Below are 13,571 nucleotides of genomic sequence, written 5' to 3' on the forward strand. Positions count from 1 at the left end.
GCCATGGATCTGCTGTCTCAGCTTTTCGAAGCAAACAGGCGCGAAAGCTCAGAACGAAACATGGAATCAAACCAAAGCTTTCCCTCCTCCAACCCCGCCCCCCAATCTCCTCAATCTCCTCAATCTCCTCAATCTATCGCGTCATCCAACCCGGGCTCGCCTGTCGTATCCCTCTTCTCCGCGAGAGCCCATAACAGATTCCCCAGCTCGACATCTTCGTTAGCCTCTTCACCCGGCTTGGGGAGTCTCACGGAGGGATACAGCGTTATGAAGACGCCTCTGACCGATGTCAAAGAGGATCCACTTGAGCGCGAAACGAGCTTGGTTGTGGGAAGCCCTTACTTTGGTGAGCCTTGCTGTTGTTCGCAAAATGGAGACAACAACCGTTGTGTTTCTTCTAACATCTCTGGTGCAATTGTAGCGGACTTCAACCAAGTTCACTCCGATGATGGCTATCCCGTAGTGCTAGAGTCCTACGAATACGACCTATCAGATGATGTGGTCGAAAAGCCAGGTTCACCCAAGAAGCGAAAGTCAGATAGCAACAGCACAGCTACAACTTTTCGCGGTATCGCTGGCCTGAGTCACCGATTTACTTCCATGTCGTCGAAATGGAGACACAAACAGAAGGTGGACACCGCTGCGGCGGTCTTGGAAAAATATGACGAATCGCTACGATCGCGTGCAAATTCTGCGACGTCAACGTTGGTGAGCCCGGCTGTCAGCTCCCTATCCATCCGCCAAGGTCACCATTCCCCCTCCCCAGCAAGAGCTGTCTTTGAGGAGCGGATCAACGAGGCCGGTATTGCACCCATAGACGTTGATATGGCCAATCGACAAAGTATGGAAAGAGAACCAAATGCAACCACACCCCTCCTGCCACCTCTGATGGTAAATCTCCCGAATGGAGATGATATATCGCCAGCACAGTCGCCATTACAGTCTCCCTCCGTGGCTGACGGGGCCAACCGCAACACCATCGACCCTTCCAGACCCACATGTCTACCTTCACCGCCGCTATCCAAACAACCCTCAGTATCATCCATGAATGGCCAACTGGAGGGAGCCAAATGTCCTGCCCCATACCTCTCCCCGGTTGCAATGCCGGATACGGACGATGAGTGGTCCGACAAGCTGGGCCATGCGAATTTCACCATCCGACCTGAACCCTACCTCCCCGCTGCTCGAACGCTCGAGGCCTTTGACGAGCACTGGAACAACTGGGAACTTGCCCGCTACAACTATGCGAAACACCTCACTCGCATTTCAGAGCATTACGGCGCAACGTCCAACATCTACCGGCTCACAGAGGAGAAATGGGATTCGGTGGAGGCTCGGTGGCGAGAGAATCACAACCAACTCGTCACGAGTCTGGAGGACGGCAAAGGCAATCCCGTCAGCTTGCTACACAAGCCGGACATCCACCCCGTCGAAGCCATCAAAATCCCCCACCTGGACGACAAGAGCAAATTCCCCGACCGTGGCGATGAGGATATTGTTGGTCCAATGTCCGTGGCGCCAGTTCTGCAACAGTCTTCATATCCCTCGGGCAAATCGTTACGGAAGCGAACGCTCTTTAAGTTCTTACAAGACTTGTTCTCCCCGAGCATAAAAGCCTGACAGGCATCGATGAGGCTGCTGTTGATCCTTTGTAGCATCATTGCCGTTTCCCCGTTTGTTTTTGTTACTATTGCTACAATTACCATTATTTATTTCCTCATTCACATAAGGGACCCGTTTTCGTTGTCTGTGCATTTGTTGAATCAAATTGCGCCCCTCTTTCCCCTTCGATGTACATGTACAATCTAATTTTATCCGACATATCCTATTTCTTTTCGGTCCTTTCCTTGACTTCTCGCTTGCCATGATCAGTGGCTTCGTGCACCACTGCAATCCTTGGCAATTTTTGGAGGAATTTCACCGATGCTTCCCTTGTTTCCCTTTTTCTCCTGCCATTTCGCTAACAATTATTATATTACTCCCATACAACGACCGATCATGCCGGGACGACGAATGACGCTCCTTTATAGAATTGTTACTGCTTTATTAGAGATACCCACCCCACGCTCCTTTTTTGTCATATGCACACACACTCGCACACACAGCCAGACAGATAAAAACATGCCTACCTCGTTATTGTCCCTAGAACACTTTCTATACCCTATAACCGAATATTCTAATCTATATCACCCGCTTCCGGGATCCGTTTTTATATAATAAGTCCGGCTTTGGCTTCTCCATAATTCCCAGAAGATCCCCCCGCTCTCCCTAAACCCGAGCGAATAAAGAGCCCTTTTTTTTATTTTTTTTTGAAAACGGTACTTAAAAAAAAAAAGCCCTTTTATGGGGGGGGTTTCCTCGCCTCCCCTTTCAATCCCCCTGGTTTTTTTTTTTTTTTTTTTTAAAACAAAAATTGATCCAATCCCTTGAAATTTACTTTCGGGTGGGGGGGGGGGGGGGGGGGAAAATAAAATGGGGAAAGGAGAAAAAGGGGGAGGGGTCGGGGAACGGAAAAAAGCCGGGAATGATGATGAATGTTAGTTACTGAAAGCTAGATTACAAACGAACAGCTTCATATAACTAACTAACTACTTAACTATATTCTTATATACTTATATACTTATACTTGCAGTTGCAGTTGCAGTGGCAATTGCAGTTGCAATTGTAATCGTAATTTTTTCCCCCTCCTGGCGACCATGTACAGTACGTATATCAGCTGCTAACGCCCGCAATCATGAAAAATGGGTGTGTGGATGATCGTTGACCGGGGCCTCGGGTTCTATCTTTCCATTTACCTATCCATCTGTCTAACCATTCATACCTCCCCGTTCGGGGGCCAGGGTGCCTCATACATACATACATACATATATACATACATACATACAGGAGTACCTCTCTGGCCCCGTCTCCCAACTCTTTTTTTTTTTTTTTTTTTTTTTCTCAAATGCTTTTGTGCTGGAACTTTAATTTTTCATCGTCTCTATCTATATCAATCAATAATCGCTAGCTGGTTCCTAATTTATTCAACAAATATAGAAAATAGAAATAGTGGCTCAATTAATACAGCATTATTCATTACTATTACCATTATTACCATTATTATTATTATTATTATTTCTGAGCTTTAAGGATTATTTTTATTGTTGCAGTTGTTATCTCACATGGAGCCCTTGAAGGGTGGAGAGGTCCCGACCCTGAAAGCCCAACAATGTCCCATCGAATGGGCTCCTTTCCTTCTCTTCTCTTTTCGAGTATGAATACAAAATTGTATGTCTAAAGGCGTCTTCTAAGCTAGAGAAATATATGGCAGGAGGGTTGGGGGTTGGGGGTTGGAAGAGAGATATATATATATGTATATGTATATACTACTGACTATAACTGTATGGTTCTCTGCCAGTTCCCGTTGAAAATTGGTGCGTTTTGCTTTATCCATTCTTTCGTTACTTTATTTGTTGGGTTCGTTTATTGCTGGCGATGGGACTGAGGAGTGTTCGAAGCTCGACTGCTCCTCGGACAGCTGCTTCAGGAGGACTTGGGCAATGGTTTGCAGAGTGCAGCATGATGGATTTATGGGGGGGTTGTATGGCCGTTTTGTAAAGTACATGATAAGTGTTTCCACACGCTATCGCTGCATTTTGCGATATCTCGGGTTAGGAATCGTTTCTCTTTTAGCGTTGGGAAGTTTCTCAGTTGTTTGTTGGTGTTGGTAGTTGCTGTTATATGCTATATGATCTTTTAGATTTTTCGGCGTCGAAAATCAAATACCACCCCCCTTGATTATATCCTCGATATTCCATTATACAAGTTCCACCCCATGAAGGCCTCTGCTCTGGTAATGGAACGCCTGTAGCAATCCGTCATGTGTAGAAAGGATAATCGTTGGTTAGATGAGTCTGTTGGAGAGGGTGCCCTCAGATGATGGTAATAGGTAGTAACTAAGACTTCATGGTTCGTTTTTGTTTCTCAGGCCGTGGTTGATGGACCCAATTAAGCCTCGTGCGTATTCACTAGAGAAGGTCGAGTCCGGCACAAATTTCTTGGGCAGTGGAATTTCATACATTGACGGTAGCCTGGGAGGGATTGGGGGCGGGTTGTAGAAGTAAGCTCATGGACTTTGAGGCAGACGATGAACCGTTTGGCCACGCCCCACACCCTACTGCCTCTTTGATGCGTTGGAGAACCCTTGTGAGGTGTTATTGCCTGCAAACGCTCACAACAAAGTCCATGTGTCCAGTCGAAGAGCAAGCTTGAGCCCATTATCTTACTTTATCCACCACACATCCGTCGTTAACCTGTAACTCCCAGGTATAGTTTCCAGACGGAGCCAATCTCGCCCTGGAATTTGCCGCATTGTGCGTCATGTCACTCAAACGGGCGAAACGACGCTGATCATCCTCAACAGGTTTTTCAAATCCATGGTACAACAACGCCAGAGAAGAGGACTTCCACATGCACATCATGACCAAGCAAAGACAGAGTATAGTCGCGAGCACGACGAAAGTAGGTAGCGCAATCCAACCCCATCGCACATGCATGAATTGTTGTGAAAGTCCAACGAGGCCTGTCATCGTTTGGTTGCTGGGTTCGAGCATGGGATATGTGACTGATTAGGCGATACTCTCCATCATATGCACCTTGTCATCGACGGTGCGTGAGGTTCCGATAAATGTATTGGATGGAATGAAGTATTCCGTCGACTGGACCCAGGTCGTTGCGTTTCCAACGAGATTGAGGATAAGCCTCTTCCATAAAGAGTGGCCAGCGATATCATCCACGACGAAGGTGGTAGTCCCCTCCTTGTCCTTATCTGGTAGCAGAGGTGCCGTAACGTTCCACCCGGAAAGTTGATTCATCGACGCTAGATGGACAGGGTCCGTCTTTATGGTAGAAACGCCGGACTCGACGGAGACGTTGTAACGCTGAAGACAGTAGGTGAACATGCATTCCATAGCTCTAGAAATCGGCGTTGTGTTTGTGAGAGAAGAGTAGTCGATTTCCAGCCAGCCTAAGGCGAAGAGAGGATTATTAACGCCCGCAAAATTCCCATCAATATGTGGGGTGCTGGCTGGGAAAAAGCTGGGTGTAGTTTCTAGTGGAACAAAATGGTTTAAGGCTTGGAGCCGAATCTCCGTTGTATATAGCATTCATAATACCCTTGTCCAAAACAGCGTCCATTCTACGGCCATTTTACCCTTTAAGCATAAATTATCATCAGAATCAAATTCGAAGAGGAGCATCCCCACAAACCAATGACCTACCCTGTGCTGCGTAGCTCACATTGTCGGCACGCAGAGTCGATGCTTTGCCTGACTCTCTGTACACAAGTCTGACTGGGTATATAACCAGCTGCTGCATAAAGGGCTCTAGAGCCACAGTTAAAATAGTGACTACCTCTCCGAGGGAGGCAAGATGGCTAGGAGTGAACTGTTAGCCATTTCCATATCCAGCTTGCTGCCGAAAAACTGTGCTTCAAATAATTACTGACCATCCGCGAAGGTGAGAGAGCATATTCAGAGACCCTAGGGGCCCTCGGCTGGCATCATCGAAAATTTGCAAGTCTTCCACGCGTCTCATATCTTTCAACCATAGCCATTTTAGCTGACTTATGCAAGCTGCAATAACTCCCAAAACCGGCATCTTTATGGCATTTGTGAGAACGGAAATGATAGCGTTGAGCTTTTATGCACATTAGCATTTTAACGAGCGAGTATTCAGTGTTTGAGTAGTATACTTACTGTAATATATTCGGGCAATTCGGGCACATTTTTCTCTGAATAGACAACGAGCACGGCTATCGTCGTCGCAAGAGCCAGCAGGCTTAAAGCACAGGCCCCGATTTCCCAGAGCCACCAATCGAGGACGAGCCTGTAGTACCAATTCCGCCTCCGTCGATCGTTGAAGGTAGCATTGGCTAAGATATCTTCACTGGATGTATCAGGCTCTTCGGCCGTAGCATTGACTGCTTCCCGACTCGTCTTGCCCTGAAGGGGCTGGTAAGAATGGGGCATGGGAAGGTGGAATGGAAACCCGCAGATAAGATGAAAGGTAGGCTACTCATTTCAGAAGATATATTTCACTCTTTTGAGGATTGCCTCCAGTTATACACAGTAATAGCGGCCCCATTATCCCCCACCCTAAATTTCGGCTGGGTGTTTGATATTGCGATACTAAAAAAGATGGCGCCGGGTGGGTGTCAGTAAGGGTCACTTGGCGATGTGGAACACTTGAGCCTGGAGGTGATAAAAATAAACAAGAAACCGCCGAAGACTGGGGTTGGGTTGCTAGTTACTTCGTCCAGGCTAAAAACGGCAGCTAGCTGTTTACCCTACTTTACAGCGTATGCAATCTAAGGTGCTCAACCCCTACTTTGAGGTTGAATGAATTCACCCAAGAACAGAGTCCGGAAATTTTGAAATGTTTTGACCTGACCAAGTCAAAAAGGTTAAGCATAGCCATACCTAGGTACATAACTCCTCTATAACCCATGTCATTCTACATATACCTGGACAAACAAATGTGGACACACGGTATTTAGTGCAAAAAGTAGCCACCACTCTATTTATTCAATGTAGGAAAACAATGTTTATAAAAAATAACTAATATCTCATTTAGCTAGGCGGGGCGGGTACGCATGTGGAGAGAATTTGTTTGCTGGTTGCTGACTCGGTAGTTGGGAAGAAAATCAAGCTTTGATTGACAGGGTTAGACCCAATACTGGCCCCAAACCTCCTTCGTAGCAGGTGTTCCTTGGAATTTGAATTCGACATGCGTGATATCCTGAAATCCTTCGGAGAGCACCGGTACTTGGAATCGGCGCTGGAAATCACCGAACGCTATTCCAGGTAGGGAGGAGCGCGACTCGGGATTTATCGATTCCTGTACATCGGGCAAGAGATTAGATGGCGACTATGAATTGGGTTAGATAGAGGGTTTTCTGGGTTGCATACAATCATTGGATTTGCTGCACGAACTGCATCGTTGTGTTTGCAGATCTGTGGTGGGGTGGACAGGTATATGCATCGGATGGGAACGTTAGTTTCCTTTGCGAGATCGATCCAGTACGCTCGAGTTTCTGGGCCCGCATTGGTATTGTCTGAAAAAGGGGCAAAACGAATGAGTGGCACTCTGAAATGCTTCGAAAAACGAATATATATATAAGAGAGAGAAAGAGAAGGGGGAAGTGAAACATACCGACTGCCACAGACTTTCCAGCTTGTAAATATTCTTTTGCAGCTTTGAGGCATTTAGGACGCTTTAGGCGCGGAATGGATACTTGTTAGCATATCTCATACAAAAAAGAGATGTTCGATAGCCCTTCACACAATGTGTGGGCGGTGTGCGCGTAGGCTTACACTCTTCAATATGTCCTGATTCACTCTCTCATAACCAAGGGGCTCTAGATATCTCCAGTAGAAGGTGGACTTTCCCGATCCCGGGCTCCCGCAAAATATGACAAGTTCGACATCGCTCTTTTTTGAGAAAGTGATAGTTGCTATAATACCAGTTTCAGAATATGGCCCTCTTGATTTTCTATATGATTCGCAGGGCGCCATGAGCTAAGTAGGCGGCAGATAGAGAGATGTTCTGCTTACGTTCGTCTGCCGATGAGTCAACAATGTATGCTTTTGGGTCGAACGTTCTCAAAATAGGCTTTGGAGCCTCATCGAGGAAAAATTCTTCAGGTGTCTCAAACGGAACTCCGACATTCGCTGCGAAATCTCTGTATGCACATGTACGAATATCAGTATATAAGGAGCATGTAATAAGCATGTGAGGAGCAAGTAAGGGATGCTGCGCACCGATCCACACAGGAATGGTCACCCTCGCGTCCTGCTGCATCTCCAACAAATATAGATTGTTCAAGATGTAATAAACCGGCAACACTTAGGTCATGGTCATCGAGCATCTCCCTCCACATCCCCATACGAGGCTTTCTAAATTCGTCGCTCGCTGTGGCAGCGTAAACGCTAAATGGCATATCCAAAGTCTGCATAATCGCCGCAACCTTTTGCTTAAATATAGACAAGCTCTTTGACTCTACTCTGCCGCCTTTCAAATCCTTTTTCAAGCTTATGGCTTTCTGATTCGATAAAACAACAACCAGATACCTAATCACACGTAAGAAACTGAGTGAGTGGAAGCAATTAGAAGGCGAAATGTAACTTCAAAGGTAGTCTCACGAACCCTTCATCGTTCAGCTGCTTCAGCTTGTCGGGTACACTTGGACTCCACCATTTCCAATCACGCTCGTTTGTTGGAAATCGTCTGCCGGATTTAGTTGCGACCAGAGTCGAATCCTATATCCTGATTAGAATGTTCTAGCTCTGGCCTCTGCTAACCGGTAAAATTTTCAAACATACGAGATCGAAGGCGGCAATACGTCGTTTCTTGCCAGATTTAACCGCCTCCAGAGCTTGCTCTTGGTGGTATTTTCCGATAATGCAACTATTGTTCACAGTCCTCCATGTGACTTGCTCCGGTTTCTTTTGTGATACTGGGGTGAAGAAATTGGCTACAGTTTTATCTATACATACAGGAGTTGTCAATTACTAGTACTTTGCATCAATGTCTGCAATTGAACGCTTTAAGACGAAAATATGCTCACTGGTCGCTGTTCCTATTGCTTTGCGTTTGAGCGGAGGTGGAGAGATGTCTCCGCCATCGGGGCTCTTTCGCTTGGTGCCATTCATGATAAGTCGGACAGTCGAATTGAAAAGAGTGTAGGTATTGAGTTGGTCTTTGGTATGGAAGAGGGAAAATCGAACCATTCGGAGGTACCTGAAGAGGGACAGGGGAGCCATAAATAGGCTCGCCAGAGTGCCATCGACAATTTGAAGTCGCGAAGACGTGGAGGCTCCAACGTCCAAACGCCATGTCACGTGGTTTAAATTGATTCCACCCCCGGGCAGGCTCCCGCTGGCTGCCTACATTTAGGAAGAGACGGAAGATACACAGTCCATAGGCACTCTTCATTTTATGGGATTCGATAGCTGATGACTAAAAATTGGTATCAACTGGCGTTAACGCTAAATCTGAAGCAATATACATTTCGGTTGCCCTCAAAAGAGGGCTTCATTGCCAAACCATGTCAACAACCATTTAGAAGCCCCAAAATACCAAATCCTGACCTCATTCGAGCAAATGTTGGTATGGTATTTCACTTCACCCTCGTATCAAGGGAAAGCCTATCTTTAGGCTCCAGCTTCACAACAGATTTCAAATGCTCTTTCAACCCCAAAAGTCGTTGAGAATTCGCCTTCAACATGTCTGGATTCCCGCTGTCCTGAACTGTAATAGAGGCCTGTAAAATATATGCACCGCTCGTGTCCAGCAGCAGCATTTGATCTAATGGAGGAAGATATTCAGTTGGCGCCAGCGTTGTCGTGCCACCACCGCCACTTTCATGACCTGATGGGAAAACTAGCACACGATGCAGAAATAATACTATGTCGTCTAGGATAAATCTATGGCCTTCGACAACGTATTCAGAGACGTAGCTAAAGCGAAGTTAGAGCTTAGCCTAGTCGAGATATAGATTTTAATACCAGGGGAGAAGCGAGGGGGGAAACTAACTTAAATCCCCAAGCATTCATCTCAGGAAGGATATTCCCAGAAGGGAGGTTCGAATTCTCCACAAACCGTGTCGTGACACCGAATCTAGCCCCAGCCTCCGGGGTATCCTTGAACTCCAATCTCCATGACTGATCCGCCGCTATATAGCCCCCTTTCGCGGCAGCGGCGGCGGCAGCAGCTCCATTCCTTGTCGTCGTCGGCGGCAATGCTTCCTGACCATGCTGAGTGCCCTCACCGCCCTCATCCGAACCTCGGGCAAGAGCATCTGATGGCGAAGAAGTAGAAGCTGTCACAGAGCCAAAGTCTCGTTCTCGGACATTTCCCACGACCTGCATATAGTATAGGCCTCCATTCAGGAGCTTATTCAGCCTCTGGGTTTCGGGAGCCTGTACATCCTGGCTGCCACCCGGCCTTGTTTTAACGAAACCAGGTTTTCTGTATGCTTTGAAAACTAGATGTCTCTCAAAAACGCGAGTTGGCTGCATTGCAGCTAGACCAGAGAGCTGCAGCAGCAAATCATGGTGTTGGTTCGCTGGAACCGGAGCGAAGAGCAGTAGTTCATGCATGTGATATCGACGTGGGCTTCCAAAGGATTTCCAGACGGTTTATTATTCTCTATTATTATTACCGTTGCTTAATATTGTGATTATCATTTGGAAGTGTCACTTGTCATGTCCCAAAGGTGGAATGGGGCGTTTAAGCTTTCGTTCGGGAAAAGGAGTTGTCCTTCCTCTGGCCGACGCGACTGGAGCTAGATAATTAATAGGAAGATAAGGTGGGTGATGGGTAGATGAGACGGAGGGACAACAGAGATAACTAATGTAACTAGCTCCAGCCAGAGTTAACTAGCTTGCTCAATTGAAAATTTGAGTTTATGTGTGTATGGAATTATTCGCAGGAGGATGTTGTCCGTGCTTTTGGTGGATATTCAGCCAAGCCCACCTGGGCAGCGGGATCAGGAACACGTGATAGATATGAAGACGCAAGTTTGAAGCGGACTGGCAAAGCTCCTTTTACATTGGATGTCCGGATAGAGAAGGATTGCTTTAACATGAACGGGACTGTCTGTATGATCTCTATCTGCCAATCTACCTCTCTAAAGCGAGATCAAGTTGTACTCTACAATGCTGATAGAAGGAAGTCTAGAAAAAGACTACAAGCTCGTTCAAAGAGTGAAACAAAGGATTTAGGGTCTACTCTCAATAGTAGCTGTCGTAGCGCGGTTAGCAGTGTACTCTGGTATTTCAGTTCGGAGCAAGTATGACTTCAACCTCGGCATTCCTGGAGACGCAATGGGAAGCCATATGAAGGATAAAGGCGGAGAAAAAGCAGCTTTGTGGCATGCTGGCATCTTAGAAGGCATCAACGGGCGTGCTAACAGCTATATCGGCGTGCAGGCTGGAGCTATTCTTGTGGAGAATCCATGTAGCCCTCGGCGTGATTGGTGTTGTGCTCATCGAGCTCGGACTCAAGGCGCTCACTCTTTCTCCTTTTCCATTCATGGAACTCCCTACCCCTTGTGAAGATGGCCGTCGATCGCGGAATATTAACTTTTCAGCACTCACAGCGTCAGACTATGGAATCACTAGAGTCAGCGAAGGCGGATAGAGTCGAGCATCCAACGGAATGGTGAGAGAAAGAGAGCAGAATGGCCTTCCTTGTATTTAGTGACAAGGCGACTGTCAGTCCATTTTCATCCCGACACCACTTGATAGAGTCAGTGCCGTGGAGATATGGATTTAATATTATCGGAGAGGCCATCTTCGAAGATACCGAAGAAATTGGTGGAAAGCGATGGTAAGCGAATGGTGGGGCAGTAAGTCGACTCGGAATGTGCGGCGTTGAAACTTGGTTGCCAGTGGTTGGTGAGCCACCCCGGCGGTGTGAAAAATCCCTGAAGTTGCCGGGTTCTCGAGAGAGAGGACTGGGGAAAAATTAAATAGTGCAGATTCCTACTGACACTAACTCTGCATTAAATGATGCGCATCTTCAAAGTTTGCCGACGATAATTGACAGCGCGCTACTGCTGCACCCTTATCTCGCCCCGAGTCCTGCTTATTCATAACCCTAGTAGTCAACTAAAGGTGAATCACGCCAGCATCTGCATCACCTCTTCCTCCGCCTCTTACTCTTCAACTCCTTCTCTCCTCTCTGCCTCGCAGACCATCGACTCACCACCTGGCACACCAAACAGAGATCGAGAGAGAGGTCCACGAGCATATTATTCTTATCCATCTCCTACACGTATCTGCCACTGGCTCTGCGCCCCGACTAGAACAACCTTCAAGCCGCGACGTCTTCCCCCACAACTTCAGCAAAATACCATGCGTGCTTCATCTCTTTTGCAGCAAGCCGCCGCTGCCAGAGCTCCACTGATTAAGTTCATTGGAAAGCGCACTGTTCCCAGTATGCAACCGCCAAAGGAGGGAAACCCGCTTCTTCCGACATCAACCTTGAAACTAACCCAAAATGCTTTCGCCAGAATCCGTTGACCGCTCTCCCCGGGCCCATCCTGCCTCCCCTTCCTCTGAACTGCCCGAATCATTCGCCACCTACAGAGCCAAGGCCCAGCAGCATGGCCCGCTGAACTACTCGGCGCAAACGAACGGAATCTACGGCGGGGCCATTGGAGGCCAGCCTGGTGCATCGCTCGGGTCCGTGGAGCCGAAGAAGGGCGAATACTTCGATCGAAATGAGCTTCCTGAAAGATTCAGACGCCTGACCTGGTCACAAGAAGAAATTGATGCTGTCGAGACCGGCGGCGCCAGCCTGTTTGCATGAATATATGGGGCTACAAGTGATGATATGCTATCTTTCCTATATATGAATGCATGTGGGACACTCGTAGTTCCTCTGGCGCTCCAGGGAAGAGCGCTTAGAAGGTCTCGAAGATAACCCCACCAGGCTGGCTCCTTAGCATTGGGCAGCCGACAATGTCGCCGTCCTCGATACCCTCTATTTTTCCAGCTCACAATTCATCCTCATCGAATTGCCGCTGCTGTATCACCAATTTTCTATGGTGTGGATATTACAAATTGGTTTTGTCACGGTATCATGTGTTCTGGGGAGGAAGGGACAATATCAAATCAGTTTTTGTTACTACTGCTATCTCATCATTTACCCATAGGCGTTGCTGGTTTGTTTGTCGTGAAATATCGCCATTTTTCCAAGCGGGTGATTGCGACCAATTCTGTTATGAATACTGTTTTGGTAGGCCAGGCTCTCTTCCTGCAATTACATTCTTTGTCAGATAGGGTGTACGGTACTGTCTGCTCAACAAATATTACTACTTAAACCTACTACTAATTGGAATATTCATTCCCTGGAGGCATACCAAGCAGCTTAGCAGCTTACTTCGTAGATGAGTCAAAACAAATGGAAAGAAAGAGCAAGAAAATATCGGAAAGGAAAAAGAAAAGCAGAGGCTACGCTCTCCCCACAACCAATCGACATCACCAGAACTTACCAGTTCTGCAGCCCTAGCAAGCTTGGAAGCACAAGCTTCAGCAAATCACAATGCGTAATCAAGGCAATCACCCCCAACCTCGAATCCGGAACCTCAACATCTACCCCAACAATTTGCCCCTACTCCTAGCAAAAATCCAATGCCTCTCAGGTTAAGCCAATCAAAGAAAATACAATGGCACCCATCAATGATGTGATAACTGTCAAGGAAACGAATGAAATCGGTGCGCCAACGGCTACATACATCTACTCCACGACTAGCGATCCAACCCAATTCCGTACCCCAGATTCTTCTGGCGTTCGTCATGAACGGCGGAGAGTCGATATTGTTGTATGTCCACATTTCTTTTATACTATATGGAGCCTTTACCTTTTCACCTCCTATCCCTCCATAACTATACCAGGAGCGTGTATCCAGATATACATGTACTGTGCATCTAATAATCTGAACAACCATTGCCTTCATGCCGGAGTGGCATACTTCATATAAAACGCATACACTGCTCCGCTATCTGGACATCAAGCCGTGTGTA

At 47.0% G+C, this 13,571-nt stretch overlaps 5 protein-coding genes across 5 annotated transcripts in view; 3 read left to right on the forward strand and 2 right to left on the reverse strand.

Moving 5' to 3' along the window:
- Positions 1-3: 3 nt before the first annotated feature.
- Positions 4-1,620, forward strand: HCAG_05549 (predicted protein; the record flags this gene model as incomplete). The annotated part of the gene is made up of 2 exons (XM_001540032.1): positions 4-346; positions 422-1,620. 2 exons carry the CDS (start codon positions 4-6, stop codon positions 1,618-1,620), a joined length of 1,542 nt encoding a protein of 513 aa, XP_001540082.1.
- Positions 1,621-3,622: 2,002 nt separating this feature from the next.
- HCAG_05550 (predicted protein) lies at positions 3,623-6,008 on the reverse strand (the record flags this gene model as incomplete). The annotated part of the gene is made up of 7 exons (XM_001540033.1): positions 3,623-3,723; positions 4,059-4,200; positions 4,266-4,561; positions 4,619-5,005; positions 5,259-5,424; positions 5,482-5,676; positions 5,736-6,008. 7 exons carry the CDS (start codon positions 6,006-6,008, stop codon positions 3,623-3,625), a joined length of 1,560 nt encoding a protein of 519 aa, XP_001540083.1.
- Positions 6,009-6,702: 694 nt separating this feature from the next.
- On the reverse strand, positions 6,703-10,058 carry HCAG_05551 (conserved hypothetical protein; the record flags this gene model as incomplete). Its single annotated transcript, XM_001540034.1, has 13 exons — positions 6,703-6,906; positions 7,192-7,233; positions 7,353-7,492; positions 7,593-7,720; positions 7,800-8,108; positions 8,185-8,297; positions 8,361-8,494; positions 8,535-8,549; positions 8,606-8,675; positions 8,929-8,997; positions 9,167-9,345; positions 9,430-9,497; positions 9,574-10,058. 13 exons carry the CDS (start codon positions 10,056-10,058, stop codon positions 6,703-6,705), a joined length of 1,956 nt encoding a protein of 651 aa, XP_001540084.1.
- Positions 10,059-11,897: 1,839 nt separating this feature from the next.
- On the forward strand, positions 11,898-12,354 carry HCAG_05552 (predicted protein; the record flags this gene model as incomplete). The annotated part of the gene is made up of 2 exons (XM_001540035.1): positions 11,898-11,979; positions 12,056-12,354. 2 exons carry the CDS (start codon positions 11,898-11,900, stop codon positions 12,352-12,354), a joined length of 381 nt encoding a protein of 126 aa, XP_001540085.1.
- An 859-nt stretch (positions 12,355-13,213) lies between these two features.
- Positions 13,214-13,571, forward strand: part of HCAG_05553 (predicted protein) — a gene marked incomplete at both ends in the record, with an annotated part of 2,698 nt that continues 2,340 nt past the window's right edge. The window contains one exon of the mRNA XM_001540036.1: positions 13,214-13,369. Coding sequence (XP_001540086.1) covers positions 13,214-13,369 — 156 coding nt within the window. The remainder of the gene's footprint in view (positions 13,370-13,571) is intronic.

Source organism: Histoplasma capsulatum, genomic scaffold (assembly GCF_000149585.1).
Source record: "Histoplasma capsulatum NAm1 scaffold_5 genomic scaffold, whole genome shotgun sequence".
In the NCBI taxonomy this organism is placed as follows: domain Eukaryota; kingdom Fungi; phylum Ascomycota; class Eurotiomycetes; order Onygenales; family Ajellomycetaceae; genus Histoplasma; species Histoplasma mississippiense.